The following is a 19905-nucleotide window of genomic DNA, read 5'->3' on the forward strand; positions in this document are numbered from 1 at the left end:
ACCACAAGAAAAAAGGCCTACAATTTAAAAAGTGCTTAAATCCTTACGTTTTTGATGGAAACATGGCTGCAAAGCTGAAAAGATATGAAATGTTTTGCCCAAAAACTTGATGTGCTCCAAAACCAGGCTCTATAGGAACAGACAGAGATACCATTATAGACCCACTTTGTCACTTACAGTGATGACACCTCACAGATTAATTGCTGGAGGTGCAGCAGCGCCACATGTCTAATGTTGCTGCAAATCCTTCAGAACCAACTGATGGACTGGGGTGGATTTAAGGCAAGGTAGTAGTTGACTAGGTGAGGGAGAAGGGTGCCCCTTACCAGTAAAGCATGTAATTTCTATAGGGGAAATTAGACACCAATACAGAAAACATGGCTGAATAGAATTGCTAATAAGAATCAAAAGGGGGCGGAGTAGATGTATTAAGGGTGTAACCACTCAACGTGCAGCAGTAAATGGAAAATCAAAGTGGACTGTAATCCCAATAACTCCTTCCCAAACCAGGAATTCCTTAGTTTGTTTTTGAAAGAGACCCTTACCTATTAGAGTTCACCAGTGGCATGTTTCACCAGTGGGTCGATACTCAAGACACCTAGAGGCCCATTAGGATGTAGGGCGGGTCGCCTCCGCCTGCATGGCGGAGGTGATCCGCCCTACATCCTTCCCCGCCCGCCACACATTTACCCCCGCCACATTAGTATGGCGGGGGTACTGCGGCGGACGGGAAGACCGTCCGCCTCTTTTACGCCCGGTCGACAAGTCGACCGGGCGGAAAAGGGTTTAATATGGTGGCGGTGTCTGCTAGACACCGCCATCCATATTAGCATGGGTGCAGCAACATGCCTTTCCGTGGCGGCATTGCCGCCACGGAAAGGCATGTGGAATTCTCTTCCGGGGGCCGGTTGCGGGCCCCCAGGGTATTGGGGGGGTGGAGGGTGCACAGGGGGGGTATCTATGGTACCCCCCTGCATTGTCATGGACATGGTGGCAGGCACCTCGCGGTGCCTGTCACCTTGTGCATGAGAATGCACGCAGTGCATTCCCAGCATTGTGGCGGGCAGTGCTCACAGCACCGCCCGCCACAATGCTGGGAATGGAGGATGCCACCGCCACGGTGGCGGTTGCATCCTAATTGCCAGTGCGGGACCGCCGCGCCACTGGCGGCCGGTCCCAGCACCGCTAGGTTGGCGGGTGGACGGAAATCCGGCCGCCATCCTAATGGGCCTCCTAGTGTGACTGAGTAGACTTATCCTCCTTGGAAAGGGTGCACATCTAAGTGAAACTGTCAGTGGGATCTGAGTGAGGTATTTAAAATTACTTCAACTATCCCAACATAATTTTATAATGTTTCTGGGAATTTGGGTACGATTAAAAACAAAAAAGGAGGTTAACTGGAGGCAAGTTAATGATCCGCTGCTTTGCCAAACAGTCACGGTCCCCTGTTTCAGCCAACTAGGCCCACGGTGGGTCTTGTGGCTTTCCTTAGGACCTGTCCCTTATGTTCCCAAGTACTGGGACAATATCCTATACTCAGTGTATAAATAAACACTTTTTTAAATGAGTCTATTTACTCGTGCAAGTTATTGACTTAACACATTTCCTGGGTACCTATAGGATAAAGAAAAGCACCTACAATGAATCATTGAGAAAAGATAACGATCGCGGTTCTCTGGATACATTGTCCTAGAAACCAATTTTCATCTCACCATTAGTGAGCAGTGCAACATGATATGAGAAATGCAAGTTATGTAATGGAAGAGAAACTAAAGTTTGCACATAAAAGAGGTCACAGTCTACGGGACCATCTTGTTCGCACTCGTCCTCATGCTCCTTTGAAGAGACCCACTATGGTATCTCAACTATGGGGCCTACAACCAGAAATCAACTTACATCCACTCGGCCCCTGAACCTCAAACTTATGGAGGGGGGTTGCCCAGGAGATATCAAAAAAGGTACACCTCATGATGCAAATTACAAGACAGAATGTATCCCCTCTACCGCTCCATGACAGTACACACAGAGCACCTTCAAGGGTAGAGTCACTTGTAAGGTAAACTCTAGTTGAATATGGAAACAAAAACATGTACAGGAAGACCTATAATTTTGCAAGCGGTGATTGTGAAACAACAGGGGGAAGGAACCAATCAGTTTAAGTAGAACTCAACTGGTAAGCAGGCCATTCGAGATTTGTACGTAATTTGAAGGTCTTCCATTTGATTTGAAACAACAGACCCTCACACTATTAATGTACTAGATAGCTCAATAAAGTTCTAACACCACTGTTGAAGTTATGCTTCAGCATTAAATAAATTAGCCAACATATGCAGTTTACATAATGCCTCTGCTCTTGTCTCAGTTACTCAGGTCAACTAAGAATATAAAATCCAGGGCATCACTCACGTAATAATGGCTCATTGTATGCATGTTGTTTTCCAGGTGACATCTGCTATCATTAGGTAAAGCAATTCCACGAAGTTTTTCATCGTGATCAAAATGAAAACCAGCATCAGTGGAAAATACCAACAAACGAGTAACATTTCTCCAACCGATTTGTTCCTATGAAGAAAATAAGTAAATGTTTAAGTTTTGTGGAAATAATGAACAAATACTTATCAAAGAAATGATAAAAAGTATAACTAAGGAAAGAATTGCTCAAAGCAAGTAAATTCAGTTTACTGCAAACAAAATATTATGCACTATAAATGTTTTACCAAAACAAGCCAGACAACTTCAAACTCCAGTCTGAGCTTCCACTCGTATGAGGTGTGAAATAGTTGCCTCGCACTTCGTATGTTTTCCGTTATAGTTGTGCAAATCTAGTCGATTTCTCCTGAACGCCTAGGCTTAAGGATGCTGCCAATCACAGGTTCAGAAAATCTGTTCCTTTATTAACCCAGGCAGTTTGTTAAAGACGAGATGAAGAGCTTGATATGCTGTTGGTGACAAAGTTCTCAAACTGTGTGTCTAAATCCAAGCACATCACTTTGTCCTTCTGACATACACTGGACAGACAAATGCTAACCTTTTATGAACATGTACAGTGCTGATTTATTGCAGCACCACAAACTGGAATAAGATGTTCCCTTCAACAAAAAGGAATACAGTTTGATGAGGATGAACAATGTGAATGTAGCATGCTTTCAGTCATCGAGAACTAACCACATACCATAGAAAGTGTGAATTATTGCACCTGACTCAATCAAAATGTCTGTTTGCGAATCTGGTTCAATCCACGGTACAACAAAACCATCTTTCAATTAAAAAAAAACAAGCAGGGACACTGCATGATTTAAGCAATCTAAAGATGAGCTTACAGGCCTTTATTGGAAGATATTCTCTGCACTGACACATACCAGGTAGAATCAGACTGGGAACATTAACCTTTTACTACATATATGAATCCTTAAATGTCTCAAGCTTTGAGAAATACCCTCAACTACCATCCTGTCCAGACATATGTTGCCAGATTCCTTTGTAAGTCTTTCTCATTTTACTGCCTTTGTTTGGGCAGGCTTGCCCCATGATCTGTAGGACATAAATGCTGGGACAGTTGTTTATATCCACCTTGCTGTCACTCCTTAAGTTAAGCTGAAGTAAAATAATACTAAACAATAACTAAGATTTCACAAACATTGATTCAAAGGATAAAATTTGATTGGCAATGTATGTCGGACAAGTTACTTACCTTCGGTAATGCCTTATCCGGTAGAGACATGATCTAGCTGCATATTCCTTACCTTTGAACTTCCAGGCGTCAGAATGGATCCAGAAGATTTTTCGTTGCAGTAACCCTGCGTGCCAGTAGGTGGAATCGGTCGACTCAGCATGATGTTGTCGGCATCGTGTTCGTCGTTGTTGTGACGTCCGCGTCATCAATATAACCTCCACACCGGCGCCCTGACATCAGTACTTTTCATGACTTTGCACGCCAGAAGCACTGAGCCATGAAGTAACTGACCATGGTGTGTTAAAAAAGACAGTAAAGGCCGTAAAGCAGAACAGCCCTGACACTAAAAACTGAACAGCATTGTAGGAAGGATGGGTGGGCCAGTAAGGAATCTGCGGCTAGATCATGTATATATCAGATAAGACATTACTGAAGGTAAGTAACTTATCCATCTGATAGAGACATCTAGTCGCAGATTCCTTACCTTTGAACAGATACCCAAGCAATACCTTCCCCGGAGGTGGGACTGCAGAAAAGTTTTAAGCCTGGAAATCCTTCAGGACAGAGCGGCTAAACAGGCCCTCTCAGCAAATCTGAGAATCCAGGCAATGTTGTCTGGCGAACGTGTACAGAGACGCCCATGTGGCTCCTTATCAGATATCAGTACCAGGGGTGGCTCCTAGGCTATGGTGGAGGAGCATCGCCCCACTGCTTTCAAGCAGTGCGAGAAGCAGAAACATAAATGATAACTTTCAGTTATTCATTTTATGTTTCCTGCCTCTTTGCGGGCGGGTGGGTGATCGGGCTGCTCTGCTCATGGAGCAGGGCAGGGTAGGAGTGGTTTGCCCACTCCAAAGTGTGCAATAACTGTTTGATCTGCCCTCTCGGGTCACCCAAACCAGTCATACCCCCTTTCCTCATTCTCCATGCATGCTCCATTGCAGCTTGCATGGAGAACATGCCCTGGACACCATTCCCTGGCTGTGCGTTGAACCAGGACACTTAGACCAATTACAACGCTGCACCGCAGCGTTGTGAATTTTCAGGGAGCCTGGGTGCTTACCCATCACAATGCTGCATTGCAGCGTTGTGATTGGTCAGTGGGACCTGATTCCTGTTCCTCGAGTTCCAGGAGAGCAGGAGCGACTTGGGACCCGGGTAGCAAGGAAAGTTATTATTATTTTTTTTTACTATGCCCACTCACCCCGCGAGACATACCCGCGACCCCCTGTCCACCCTCCCAGCCACGACCCATGCCGGCTGCACCTCATCAGTAATGGGAACACCAAGCTGGAGGGCTGTGGTGGCTGCCTTCGCCCTGGTGGAATGGACCCCAAGGCCTTCCGGAGGCTGCTTCTTTGCCAAGGTGTAACATAATTTAATACTGAGGCTAATCCACCGTGAGATGTTCCTCTTTTGGACAGCACATCCTTTCTTTGCTCCCACGTACCCTATAAAGAGTTGGACATCCACCCGGAACTCTTTGGTGCGATCAAGGTAGAACGATAACACTGTTTTTGGGTTCAGACGGTGGAGACGCTCCTCTTCTTTAGAAGGGTGCGGAGGTGCATAGAAAGTGAGCAGAGTAACAGACTGTTCCAGATGGAAGGGTGTTACAAACTTGGGAAGAAAAAATGCCCTAGTTCGGAGCACCACTTTTTCTGGAAAGACGGTCAGGTAAGGAGGCTATGATGACAGTGCCTGCAGTTCGCTCACCCTCCTGGCAGTGGTAAATGCCATCAAAAAAGTTGTTTTGATAGTGAGCAACCATAGAGGGCAGTTGTGCAGCGGCTCAAACGGGGCACACATCAAGAAAGTAAGGACCTAATTAAGGTCCCACTGTGGCATAAGAAAAGGAGAAGGCGGAAATAAGTGGGTTAATCCCTTCAAAAATTTCTGCACCAGAGGGGATTTAAAAAGTGAAGGCTGATCTGGCAGCCGGAGAAAAGCTGACAGGGCTGAAAGGTAGCCCTTCAAGGTGCCTAAAGCAGAGCCCCACTGTGCCAAAGAAAGAATAAACAGGAGAACATCTGACAGAGAGGCAGACTAGGGGTCAATAGACCTTTCTGTGCAATATTTTTGAAATTTGTTCCATCGGCAGGCGTAGACCGATTTCGTGAAGGGACCCCTGGCTGCCAGTATAACTTTGCAGACTTCTGGACGAAGGTCAAAAGCTGTCAACTGTCGCTGCTCAATCACCATGCAAGGAGTTGGAGTGTTGACAGGCTCGTGTGTAGTACCCTCCCCTGCTGCTGCGACAGACGATCCTCCCAAACGGGCAGCCTGGTCGGAGCATCGATGCTCATTGCCAGAAGCTTGGAATACAGGACTCTCCATGCCCAGATGCCCAGTTCGGAGCCACAAGAACGACTTGTGCCCGGTTGCTCCTGATCTTTTTGAACACTATGGGCAGGAGTGGTATGGGCAGAAAGGTGTACAGGAGGCCTGAGCTCCACTTACGTCGAAAAGTGTTGCAGCCACATCGGATGGTGAACTTCGCTGCATCTCTCCAGTCTGCAATAGCCTGGAAGAGCAGAATCCGGTCCTCCTCTGAGACTCTGGTCAGCATCTGCGCAACCTTGTCCCATATTGAATGGGAATAACGGCTCAAAAGGCATGCGGTGTTCACCGACCGCAATGCAAGACTGGCGGAAGAGAACATTTTCTTTCCAAAGCTTTCTAGTTTCTTGGATTCTTGGTGTGTTGAACCACCAAGCTTTGTGAGGTGGGGTGGACGGTGAGGAAAGCTGGGTCACCTGGTTCAAGGCAATGGCGGCGGTCAACCGTTCTGTTCACAGAAGCCCCAGTGCTGGGCTTGGACCTCGTGCCCAGAAGAATGTCAGTCAAGGCCTCAATGAAAGGCAGCAAGGGTTCTGAAGTGGATACCAGGCTGCAGGACGTTAGTCTTGACTGCCACTGTAGGCCCAGGACCCTCGCAGCCCAACGCACCACCCCCCTACGTTACCAGGTTAGAGGGAGACAGCATGCCAGAATCTAGGGAAGTGTCCAGGCCACTGGCATCACCCAGTTCCTCATACTAGTTAATGTCTTGAGGTTGCCAGATTTCTAAGGGATCCTGCCCCCTCTCCTAATCTTCTAAATCCATTCCTTACCGATCACAATAGGGCAGGTTGAACAGCATGGAGCCCTACGGTTCTGTTGGTGCCAATCTTGGTGTCGGTGGATGCCAGACAGGACCCGTGTTGTCACGAATGAGGATTGGGGAGGGGTCGCCGGTGCCCGAGGACCTCGGCGGCGGATGCAGTGCCAGGGAAGGTCGCTGTGGAGGTGCGACTGGTGACGGGTCCAGTAGGAGGCCGTTGTGCCAGAGCAAAAGGTGTGGAACCCATGGGGACTCCGCCATCTGAGCCTGCGGGGCTTGCTGGTTCGTCGGCAGGGTCAGGCCGCCCAAACATGGCGTCATAAAACTCCTTAAGTTGAGTGGGGCTCACTCCCGGCCCCGGGAAGGGAGGGAAATGCGGAGCCGACTCAGGCACCCGCTCCATGGAGCGGGGCCTCGACTGCCGAGGTTCCTCTGTCTGCGCGACGGACGGGGCAAAGTCGGAGCACACTTTGACTTCTTGTGTTTTTTGTGATGCCTCTTACCTGACCGTGATGACCTGAAGGAAAAGGACTTCGATCCTCTGGAGCAGTGCGTGCTTGGACCTCCTCTCAACCAGGATCAAGATTGACGGGGCGATTTCCGATGGGCTGCTCTGTCAAAGCCTTCGGCACCATGACCAGGCAATCGGAGCACGACTTTGTGTCGTGGTCGCGCTCCAGGCACCAAAGACATATCAAGTGGAGGTCCGTGACCGGCATGGCACGGTGACAGGCACCGCACGGCTTGAACCCCGAGTTCTTCTCGGCAGATATCCATAGCACACCAAAAGGAGTCGACAAAAAGGTTGAAAAGTCTGTCAAGATATAACAGGGGTTAAGCTCTCTTCGACAGATCTGCGCTGACTGGTGCGGAAAGAAATTAACTGACGTCAGCGTGCCAGAGTGGCGGTTATATTGACGATGTGGATGTCACGACGATGACAAACACAACGTCACACAGTCGACCAACGCCACCTACCAGCGCACAGGAGTACTGCTGCGCAAAATCTTCCAGATCCAGCCTGACATCTGGAAGTTCAAAGGTAAGGAAACTTTGGCTTGATGTCCCTATCAGATATGTTACTTAAAGTCTAGTGAGTGAATGGCTTAAAAATATTTGGGGCCATATTCCTGCTCAAGACCATGATAGCACGTTCTGGTTTTTTGTGCACCTCCTTGTTTTAACTGGACTTTTCACTGCACGATTAGGTCCTATTTTTTCATATCATGGCACAGACTGAAGAACGTTTGAGTGCTGCTTACTGTGTCCTGCTGCATCAGAGTACACCTTGGCAGCTCACCTTGCTTCACCTTCAAAGTTAAGCAACCAAAGGAAATAACCTGGCGATCCAACTGGATTACAATAGTATAGAGATGACAGTGGTAAATGACAATACCACACAGGATACTACCCAGTAACCCCTGACTGCGCAGAACACCAAGAGAGGACCTCGCAGAAATGTCACGGTATGTACTATGGGAAGTTTGGGGATTCATGGAGATGTGTTCCCTATAAAATCTATGACAAATGGACTAGCGGCAAGAAGTTTCAGAACTGATGAAGTACTAGGTGCCATCTTTTTTTTCTTCAAAAGACAGGTAATCTCTGGCTATTTATTTCGATGGTTTTCCTCAGCACATCATGGTGCCGATTAGGATCCTGGAAAAAATTTCCCCAACCCAATTGAATCTGGACTTTTTTCCGTACAAATGGTAAAAGCGCCGTACAAACTGCCAAGTACGATTCGTATGGGAAAAAGTCCATACGAATCGCATTGGGAAAATTCCCCCACACGTCTTCGGGTCGGGAAAAGTCTCCGACACGTCCCCGGACATTTTTACGTACAAATGGGAAAACTTAAGTCCCAATGCGCAATTACGATCCGTCCCATCCGTCCGATTGTACAACTGCATGGAAAAAAGACCGTCCGGAGCGAACTCCCATAGCATCCATGGAGATGTCCAAACAAGTGCCCAGTACGCGCCGTACCCCCCCCAACCCCCCGTATGTACGGAGCGTACCCACCAGCCCCCCGTATGTACGGGGCGTACCCCCGTACCCCCCAGCCCCCGTATGTACGGGGCGTACCCCTGTACCCCCCAGAACAATAAAGTGCTATGACGTGTCCCGCTTAGGACCCCAAATATCATATTTACAGTGGGGTCAGAGTGTGCCATACCCTATAAAGAGACATAAAGAGAAACAAATTATACCATAGAAAAAAAGAATCAGCTGAAATCAACAGCAGGAGACTCTTTTTTGCAACAATTAAATATACATACTCAATGCAACCTTTATGAAATAAATGAGAAATAACCAGCAGAGGATTCACTATTTCCAGGCACAAAAAAGACTGTGGTATGTCAAAACACAAACCACCTTCATGCTGTATCGGATTGCACCAGCTATTCGCTAGCTTTGGTGCACTTACAGCGACAGATCCAAGCTGACATAAGGGATCTGGCAATAGAGTAAACCACTAATATACTTGTGTCTTTGCAGAGGATCCTAAAAGCCTCCTTGTACCGACCAATGCCCAGCTTCCTACAAAGAGGGGCTACCCACTTTGCTCTCTGATACCGGTATGCTGAGCAAAAAACATAAGATATGCGTTATATGCATTCATTATTGTTTCCGGGGCCTCTGCACAAGCAGGGCAAAGATCACCCCCTGGCATGGCTCTCGGCCAGTTACTAATAAATGTTTTTGTCGGGAGAGTCTTATACCTAAACTGTGTAAACAGTTTGCGTGACATGGGGGGTGGTTTAATCTATTGTTGACTCATAAAATGGGAACGGTTTTACAGCCAAAAATGTGTATGTCAAGGAACCACTGGAATCTGTTATAGTTTGTGTAGTTACACATTCCCAGTGTGTTTCATTTAGCCCTAATTTAGAGATTGAGTACATTTCTTCAGGTGAAGCTCAAAATGTTTCCATACCCAACTTCCCCAATAGCAATCTTACCGAGATCAGCCACAGGATTTTGAGGACACAAGCGGGAGACATTTGTAAGCCCACCTGATACGGGCTTAAAGCTACATAGTCCACAGTCGATACCAATAAGTCAGGAGCCTACACTCAACGTTCTGGGAAATACGTCTATGTGCCAAGACTAAGCATATCGGAGTCATTGGCGTACTCACTGGCAGTCCCAGGAGAGATCTAATACACTTATTTTCTGATGTTAAAATTTTAGTATTCACAATCCCCAATTTTGGGAACCATACAAAGCCACATATAGAGCCTTTAAGTTATAAATCTCTAGGGCTGGTGCAGCACTCCTAGAAATTGTTTGTCTATAGATTTGTGCTACAGTAGCTGTATGTTGTATTAATACTGTACGCGTTTTCTAGAGTTGGTGGACCCAATTTAAGTCTGCCGTTAAGCTCTACCCAAGGTAATCAAAGTAAGGAACCTGATCAATTGAATTACTACCCACTGATATAATTGTCTCAAAGCTCTTTTGCCCTGCCGAGCTAAATACCATAAATTTTGTTTTCTAGCTGTAAAATTCCAAACCCCTCTCAATACAAAATGCATCGAATTTGTACAACAGCTGTTGAAGCCCTGGGGAAATTTTGAAAGTAGCAGAGTGGGGCATGGCCAAGCCGCTTACCGTAATGGCCGCGTAGGCTTGGAGCTCCGCCATAACACTTCAGCGTCCGACCGCCCGGGCGGTGTGCGCCACAACAACGAGAATGGTGATGGTGCATGAGAAGCGGTAGAGGCAGATTGCGCCAGTACCGATGTGGTAGGCCTGCGAGAGGAGGGGCCTGCCGCCATGTGAGAAGCCGGGAGCTGGAGTGAAGTGAAGCCGGTGGGCGCTCTAGACAGGCCAAGGGGAGTCGATCGTGGGGTCAGCATGCCGCGGCTGACCTGGCTGGACAGCAGAGAGGTAAGCGGTGGCGGTGGGGGCACCCAGTTTGTCAGCTACAAATCCAGTGAGCCCCACAGACACTACCCCGGAGGCCCCGTGGTGACAGGGGCCACAGGTGAGCCTGAGGGCCGGTCATTGAACCTGGAGCTGTGGGGCTAAATCAGAACCCCCCGCTGCCGCGCCTCTCGCAATCCTGGATGGGTAACCGCATGACCCTGGCCCCCACCCCTCTAGCCCCATATCCCGTAACTGAAGTAGGGGCATTGCGACATAAGCAACTTCTCAGACCGGGACACATTAAATAGATACCGCAGATACAGGCCTAACGCCAGTGACTCTAGGGGCGTAGTCGGAGTCCGTATTTTGGCGCATCCCACCTCCACCAACGCAGTGTTGTTGGCAATAATTAATCCATACAGGTGCACAGTTTGTCACCCAGGCTTGGGGCATGGTCCGGAGGGACCCCAAACAAAGAAAACATACCTTAAAGACACACGTCCGCGGCACAGAAACACAGCAAGTCGCATGGCGGAGGGAGGTGGAGCACAAACGGCCGCAGTGGCTAGGTCCGACACCATGTTGATGGAACTCCGGACAGGCTTTAAAGCTCTGGACTCCCGCTTCGATACCCTAGATAAGAGGCTGGACACCATGGGCATCAGGCTTGACCAGCAGGAAGGGTGCTTAACAACGGCAGAGGGCAGGATCTCCGACGTGGAGGATGGCTCCGTCCAAACCACCAAAAAGCTTGAGCGTATGAAGAAAGTACTCAAGTCCATCGCCATTAAGAACGAAGATTGGAGGCACGGGGGCGTCACAACAACATACAGGTAGTGGGTGTACCCGAGTCCACTAACACAGGGTGACTGGACGGGTTCATGGAGACGCTGTTAACAAACCTCTTTGTACAGGAGTCCATCGCCATTAAGAACGAAGATTGGAGGCACGGGGGCGTCACAACAACATACAGGTAGTGGGTGTACCCGAGTCCACTAACACAGGGTGACTGGACGGGTTCATGGAGACGCTGTTAACAAACCTCTTTGTACAGGAGTCCTTTACCTCTACCTTAATTGTGGAATGCGCGCATCATACCCTTGGACCGCACCCCAACCCAGGCTGCCCGACAAGACCAATCATAGCCCGCCTGCTAAATTTTTTAGGACTGGGACACTGCATTGAGGATGGTGTGAGTAAAGGGCACCCTCGAGTGGCAGGGGTCATCCATATACCTATAACCGGACTTCACCGCAATGGTGCAGGAAGCCAGGTGGAAGTATACAGGGGTGAAAGCGAACCTTCGTAAGCTAGGACTGCGCTATGGGATTATATACCCTGCCCGTTTAAAGGTGGACGTGGATGGCCATTCACGTGTCTTTGACTCTCCACACCATGCCCAGGAATTTTGTCAGGCCTACTCCAGATCAGGGCGGCAGCGGGGAACACCCGCACCTCAACACTCCCAGAACATCCCTGACTCTGGTGCATGCGTGGATCATTTCACAGCCAGTTAAAATGAACATGCCATTGCCAAGGGCAGAGGTCTGTGCCCCATTGCATATATCAATGCCGCTTCAGTATTTTCTCACTTCTATGTTAATGTTGCGGTAGCTGCTGCCCGAGGTGAACTATACTACACCCACACAGGTGCTATGGCGCCAACAGAACCAGGGAAACTGAGTGGCGTTGCCACCCCACTAGTGCAGATGCACTTACTATGTTTGACACAGTATTGTAGAATGCTTTTTTCTCATGTACGCTTGAATTTCGTAGTTGTGGGCCGGGTTTTCCCCCGAAGTTTGGTGCAGGGAATGGGAGGAGGGAGGAGGGTTATGGGGCTTTCAAGCAAGTTTTCGCAATGTGGTTCCTTCATACTTTCCTCTTGCAGTGCAGCAGTGACTACACAGGTATAGGCAATTCATGTAACATTGTTTTAGATTATGGTTAACAGGGTATAACCAGAAGCCAACATTACAATGATGACCTGGAATGTAAGGGGTCTCAATAATGCACGTAAATGTAGGCAAGTATCCAATTACTTGCAACGTCACCAGGTGGACGTTGCCTTCCTGCAGGAGACACATCTGGAGCCCTCTGCCCGGTCCACTCTGGCCGCTAATTCGGGAGCACATAGATATTTTGCAGGCTACAGTTTCTATGCCAGGGGTGTTGCAATACTGATTCATAGGCTGGTACCCTTTAGGGAGGTGGCAGTGTATAGAGATGTAGGTGGGCAATATTTGATGGCCCAGGGATGTTTATTAGAGCATTGGGTATTGCTTGTCAATGTCTATACACCAAATATTGATGATCCTGACTTTTTAACCCCTTCCCTGCGGGGTAATTCCCCCGCGGTGCAGGGGGGGGCCGCGGCGTCGCTGTGCTTGTTACGAGCTCAGCACGTCATGACTCACAGTGGAGCTGTGCTCATGATGAGCTGAGCTCGTCACGACCCCGCCCACTGATTAATTCTCCCACACAGGCGGGGAATTAATCGTGCATGGGCGAGCCGCGGCAGTTATGACGAGCTCAGCTCGTCATGAGCACAGCTCCACTGTGACTCATGACGAGCTGAGCTCGTCATGAGAACTGAAGGGGTTAAATCCATTCATGCACAAATTGAGTACATTGCGGCGGACCAGGTTTGCTTGGGTGGAGACCTCAACCTACTCCTCGACCTAGCGAGAGACAGCACAGCAAGCACTTCAGATCCCAAGCCTAGAGCCAGGCACTCGCTGTCAGACATTAGTGAGGCATATGGGTTGGTAGACGCATGGAGATACCACTGCCCTAGTCAAGACGGTTACACTCACTACTCCGCCCCGCACAACACATGGACCCGGTAAGATTACTGGCTCCTCACCGCAGGGGCGGCTCTGTGGGTCAGCACCATCAGTCATCTCCCCTGCACACTGTCGGACCACTCCCCCGTCCTGATGCAGCTAAGAATCCTGCGTGCAGGGGGTGTTGAAAGACCATGGAGATTCCCTGACATGACCTTGAGGGACGCCGTATTTGTGTCAGAACTCCATGATGCGATATTGGAGTATTTTACTCTTAACGTTGGCTCTGTGAGCTCGAAGGCCACCCTATGAGAGGCTTTTAAGGTGTACACCAGGGGAGTGTGCATCTCCAAGAGCTCTGGAGTACTTAGGGACCTACGCCGCACACTAGCACAACTGGAAATGCAGCTGGTGGAAATTGATAAGAGCGACGCCGCCCTCTCACCCCCCCCCCCCCAGTTTACAATGTCGTGCATCCCTTATGGCAGAGTTTTGTGAGGCAGCAGAGTGGGGGGCACACTACTTGGGCAAGTATGCAGTGGCCAGGTGCTATGGGGAGGGGGAAAGGCCGAGTAGAACCATTGCAAGATTGATGCAACAAACCCGCAAACTGACGTATATGGCCGAATTACACGGGCAGGAGGGCACGCGGATAACCGGCAATGTAGGCGTCCTCGAGGAGGTACTCAACTATTATATTAATTTATACACATCCAGAGCTGTGGGGGACCCAATGGCATACAGGGATTATTTGGATGAGATTTCCCTTGTCTGGCTTGAAAAAGCGCATCAGGAATTCCTGGCCGAACCTTTTACCGAAGACGAGGTAATTGAAACCATTGATGCACTGGATGGCTCCAAGGCCCCAGGGCTCGATGGGTTCACAGGATGCTTCTATAAGAAGTACAAAGCGATCCTTGCCCCATACCTCATAGATATGTATCAGGAGGCGGTAGAGTCGGGAGTGCTTCCCCCCACACTGAGGAAGATGGTTATAATACTTCTTCCTAAACCCGGTAAAGACCCACTGAAATGCGGCACATATAGACTACATTTGCTTTGAAATTTTGACAACAAGATTCTAGCTACGATACTGGCAATGCAGCTTGCCCTGATTGTTGACCAAATGGTCTCACCTGCCCAGTTGGGATTCATCCCCCATAAGTCAACTGCCCTTAACCTCCATACATTATTCGCTATACTGCACAGAACATCACGTGTGATCCCGGCGGCGGCCATTCTGCTCAATGCGGAAAAGGTTTTTGACTCCCTCGAGTGGCCCTTCTTGTACGCCACACTGGGTTGTCTTGGGGCGCAGGAGCGGTTCCTAGCAGTCGTCAAACTACTATACTCACTACCTATGGCGCGTATTTGCCTCAATGGCACCTTAACCTTTGCATTTTTCCTTACACTGAGAAGACATCAGGGGTGCCCACTCTCCTTCCTGTTGTTCATCCCGGCATTGGATCCCCTGGTGCGGCATCTGCAGGAGGGGCACAGCCATCAGGGCCTGCAGTTTAACACTGGTCCACTACTCCTCACACTGTACGAGGACGATATCATACTCTATGTTCGGCAACCGGACGACAAACTTGCATTGCTTCTACGCGAACTTACCAGGTACGGCACCTTGTCAGGCCTTTCATAAACTGGGATAAGTTGGAGGTCTTTCCGTTGACCGCGGCACCTTGTAGCGGGACAGTGGAGCATCCTCTGGCGTGGTGCGAAGACTACGTTAAATACCTCAATATCCACATACACAGAGATGCGGATTGCATGCTGCAACTCAATTACGGCCTGGTGGTGGAGAGGCTGGGACGCAACATAGAGCGCTGGTTGACACTGCCCCTGACTATAGCAGGGAGGATTGCCATTGTCAAAATGGTGGTACTCCAGCAATTTTTGTACTTATTTCAAAATATCCCCATTCCGTTGTACAGCAGTTTCTTTTCCACCCTCCAACACACCTGATCCAGCTAGTATGGGGAGGTAAACAACCACGGGTTAGTTGGGACACCCTAATGTTGCCGCATGAGAGAGGAGGGTTCGGGGTGCCAAACGTCCACATTTACTACTTTGGTAACACAGGCAAGCTCTGCTTGGCACTGGTATCACGTGGATGCCAGGATTCCATACTTCAGGCCAGAGGCTGATCTGGCACTCCCAGCGTCCCTTAATACGCTACTACCTGTTGGGTTCCCGCAGGACCCACAATATATCCAGACGCTCTCCACAACGAGCTGGGCCTGGCGCAGACTACTCAACATAACTGTTTCCCGCATCCTATACTCCTCCGCATTACCACTAGCGGGTAATGGCTGGATCCCCATCCTGCAGGAGTCGCTGGTAAAAAGGCAAAATTTCACTTGGAAACGTTTGGAGACCTGTTCCCCAGTGGCCATATCTTCTCATGTACAGAAGAACCCAGTTTTAGAGAGGCCACAGTAATGGATCATTTCATACTGCAGAGGGCTTTGAGGGCCAACATTTTTGGCTACCCGCTCAAACATCCCAAATTCCCCCTGATGACAGGCATTATCAAAGATACAAGTGGGAGTCACCTTATGTCCAGACTATACAGGGCTGCTGTGGCTCTGCTTCCCAGCCGGTACTCTGGGGTGCGGGCAACCTCGGAGCGAGACCTGGGCCATCCCGTCTCTGATTAACAGTGGAGTTGCTGCTGCCGAGTTTCCCCTAATCACCGGCACAAACTGCTGCATTTTAAATTCCTTTGGAGGGCCTACATGACGCCAAACACATTACACCATATTGACCCATCCCATCCACACTCCTGCCCTAGATGCTGCACTCCAGAAGCAGACTTTGCACACATTAGAACGACATGTGATAAGATAGCAGGATATTGGAGGGTAATCTTTGGGGAAATCTCCTGTATGATAGAGATGGAGTTTGCACCCACACCATTGCTGGGACTTATGGGGTACACACATGACCTCCCCAAATCCAAGTGACGGTTTGTCACCATTGCGCTCCTCATTGCCAAAAAGAGAAGTTGCCCTTAATTGAGGCAGCAAGCACACGCCACGTTGAAGACATGGCTATGCAGCATGGCCTATTGCAACACGAACAGCGACACATATGCATTGTTACAGCTGCCAGCTGCTTGGCATATAGCAGCCAATCCATGCTTATTTACTGACTACACAGGATACCGGTGACACTCTCCCACCACAGCAATGCACCCCTACGGGTACCGGGATAAACAGGGAATCACCAGGTTCCACTGGGCAGATGCCGACGCCATAGTGCTTGTACACATGTGATTTCCTCCCCCTTATCAAACAGGATTGTTGTAATTCATGACAGCCTTGTAGACCTCTGCCTGTTCTTTTTTTTTTTTACCTGAATTCAACGCTGTACCATGCCTAAACATCAAGCTGTACTGTATTTCTATTGAAATTTTTATTGTGACACTCAATAAAAAAAAAAGGTTTTAAAAAAGAGCAGCAGAGTGTCATCCGCAAAGAGTATGGCTATCACTTTCTGACCACCCACCCTTGGAGAATCACACCCACCTTTGCTCAAATAATCCACTACCCCATTAATGCACAGTGAGAACAGGGTTGGGGCTAGAACATTGCCCTGTCTAACTCTACGTTTTATTCTAATAGGTTCTGTCACTTGCCCATTTTCACCCCACCTCACTTGGGCATAATTTTCTGAGTGTACCCGCACCCACCTAGATGTTCAGTAAATTTGCAGGATACCCATTTCATAAAGGACCTTCCATAACTTAAATCTGATGATTACCGACATCTTTTAAAATATACATGTAAAACGGAAGCTCTGGTCTATAGTGCTAACGCTGCTCCTAAATTCCAACTGGGGCTGTATAATAGAAGTGCCCTGGGAGCATAACGGGCATTTGTGGCTGCTTTGCGTGCCCCCAGGGCACTTTGGTATTACAGAAGGGGCTGCAGATGCTTGTGCGGCCCCTTCTCTAATGCCAATTACACTGGTGAACAAAAAGAGCCAGCACTATCTTCAGGTGGTGTTGCTTCATTTGCATGGGGACGTGCCCCATGGAAATGATGGAATCCCTTTTCCTCTGCGCCATATTACAGACGCGGGCGCAGAGGCAAAGCGGCTTTCAGGAGGCACACTGACAGTGCGCCAATTAAAAGATGGCGCACTGTCAGTGCACCCCCTGAGAGCAGTCCTCTGGCAGGGGAAGGGGGTTCCATGAACCCCCAGACACCCCCTTGAAGGTGGGTGCAGTCACTGACTGCACCCATCTGCAATGGTATCTCCCTTCAAAGTGCAGGCGGGTTGCTGCCTGCACTGTGAAAACACGGAGCGGCTTTGCAGCAGCTGCTCCAAGTTACGGCTGCCCTGAGGGCAGCGCATTCATCATAATACTGCACATTTTCCTTCTTTGCGCTGGGTGGACCTTTTAAAAGGTGTTCCCAGTGCAATGAAGGAAAATGCACTGCATGTATGCGGCCCCTGAACCTCTGATAGCACATTATGTTCATGGATTCACTCTTGCAAATGGGCAAGCACTTGTAATCGACAGGATTTTGCGATGCCCCTTTTTAGGTCTCGCGACCTGCGTTGCACTGCGCAGCAGTGCTCGCGCAGGCGAGAGTCCTTTTGTCCGGGGTTCAGAAATGGTCCCTGGAATCGCACACGCTCATGCGTGTGTTTTCTGTTTTGGGGTCTGTAATTGGATTTTGAGTGCGTGTTTTGTTTCAACAGAGCACGCAATAGGCCAAAGGCGGGAACATTGCTTCGCCCACGGCCTATTGGTGTCTGTTACGCGCACCAAAGCCCATATGTTTTCAATTATTGTGCCCAGACACGGGCGTGATAATTGAAAACATATGCCTTGCAGTGGGGCGCGCACCACTCGCGGGCGTGTTTTTTTTTCTTCAGTGCCGCTTGTATTTTCTTGCGCGCGGCTTATGTGTTTTTGTTTTTATAAAATATTGGCATGTACCGCCTTCAGCCGTAGCGTTCTATTGCAGAGCGCCTTCTCACTCTTCTGAGCGTCCACACCGAGAAGCTGTTCTGAAAACTGCCATATTACCGCTCTCGGAGCAGTGGGCACGAGTGCAGAGCACTGACAAGGAGCGAGCCTAACTCTTTTTTAATGTGCGTCCCATGGTTGCTTGGATACCGTCCGTGACCAGGAAACTGCAAGGTCTACTTCCGGACACGTTTTGTTGATGTTGCATCAGAATTGGTGAACAAGGAACCGGGACGGAATCTGCTGGACAGCAAAGTGAGTGTCGAGCGCGTTTGAAAATGGGGATGGGGGCTTTGGAGTGCTTGAATGGTGTGAATTCAGTGTCACTGGCTGCGAATACCGGGGTCTTTGACGCCTCTTGTTCACATAGTATATAGTGCCACCTGGAATTTACAGGACATCAGGGCACTGTCCTGGTCCCCTCGGGCCCCCCCCCACCTCTTAGAGTCAGACGGAGATAGAAGTATGTGTAGTTGGTGAGTTTATATTACCTAAACTGAGGTGCACCAGCACTTTTAAAGGTGCTCTTGGACCGCTATTTTTTGTAGATCCCAAGATGGAAACCTGAGAACACGGGAGGCTCTCACTCTGTTGCTTAATAGTTGATCAGGATGCTTTAGATCGTTATGTTTCTAGTTTTTGTTCCATTTATATACTGGCTGTGATTTTCTCACATTCGTGGGAGATGTGGGACTTTTATTTCCCTTAAAGGGTCAATGAGATTTTTCCAAGTGTGACGCAGTTACAGAGTTATCACAGAAAGTGCAGCAGGATCTCTGTATGGAATCGCCTCACTGTCCTTTAAATTGAAGACCCCTTTCCCACCAATCCTTTTTGGTGAAATGTTCTTTTCTCTCTTGCTGTCCGTTATCTGAAAGAATCTGACACACAAGGGCTTCAGAGATGCAGGGACGCTGACTATTTGATTTTAAATAGTTTTCCCCGAAATTCTTAGGACCAGAGCAATTCCTTGTGTTTTTACATGAGAACCATATATTAACAGCGATGCTAGCCCGCATGCTCAGTTGCTATCTTTACTGAGAGATTTACCCATCATCTCCTTGAATGGGTTCACACCCTAGGCATCTTTCCTTCGGCCTAGACAGGCTTTAGGCAGGGAATAGAATCACTGGACAATGTAGCATACGATGGAGAGAGAGGATGCTTATTGGCCAAGATGGCAAGGCCTTCCTGGTTGACTGGCATTCCCAGTGCATTGTAGGAGAATATTTTTGGCCTAGATACTTGAGCGGGCACTATATTCAAAAGCCTAGCAAGGCAGCAGGGGAGTGAGTAGAGATTGTGTCATTGCACTGATCCTCTTTGTGATTTATGCAGGTGACCTATCAGTTGATTCCTCGCTTCTGAAGTTGAGCTGACCTAGAACCTATGGTTTTGGCTCTTCAAGGAAGACTGTACCGACTCTAAACACATAATCTCAAGGGAATTACCTTTCTATAAATCACATGAAGACCAG

General features: G+C 48.8%; 1 protein-coding gene across 2 annotated transcripts in view; it reads right to left on the reverse strand.

Moving 5' to 3' along the window:
• LOC146789601 (integrin beta-1-A-like) overlaps positions 1 to 19905 on the reverse strand; it is a 319722-nt gene that overhangs the window by 201113 nt on the left and 98704 nt on the right. For both annotated transcript variants that reach the window (XM_085631859.1, XM_085631858.1), the window contains exon 7: positions 2407 to 2562. In XM_085631859.1, coding sequence (XP_085487985.1) covers positions 2407 to 2562 — 156 coding nt within the window. The remainder of the gene's footprint in view (positions 1 to 2406; positions 2563 to 19905) is intronic.

This window comes from Triturus cristatus, chromosome 10, assembly GCF_964204655.1.
Source record: "Triturus cristatus chromosome 10, aTriCri1.1, whole genome shotgun sequence".
Classification (NCBI taxonomy): Eukaryota; Metazoa; Chordata; class Amphibia; order Caudata; family Salamandridae; genus Triturus; species Triturus cristatus.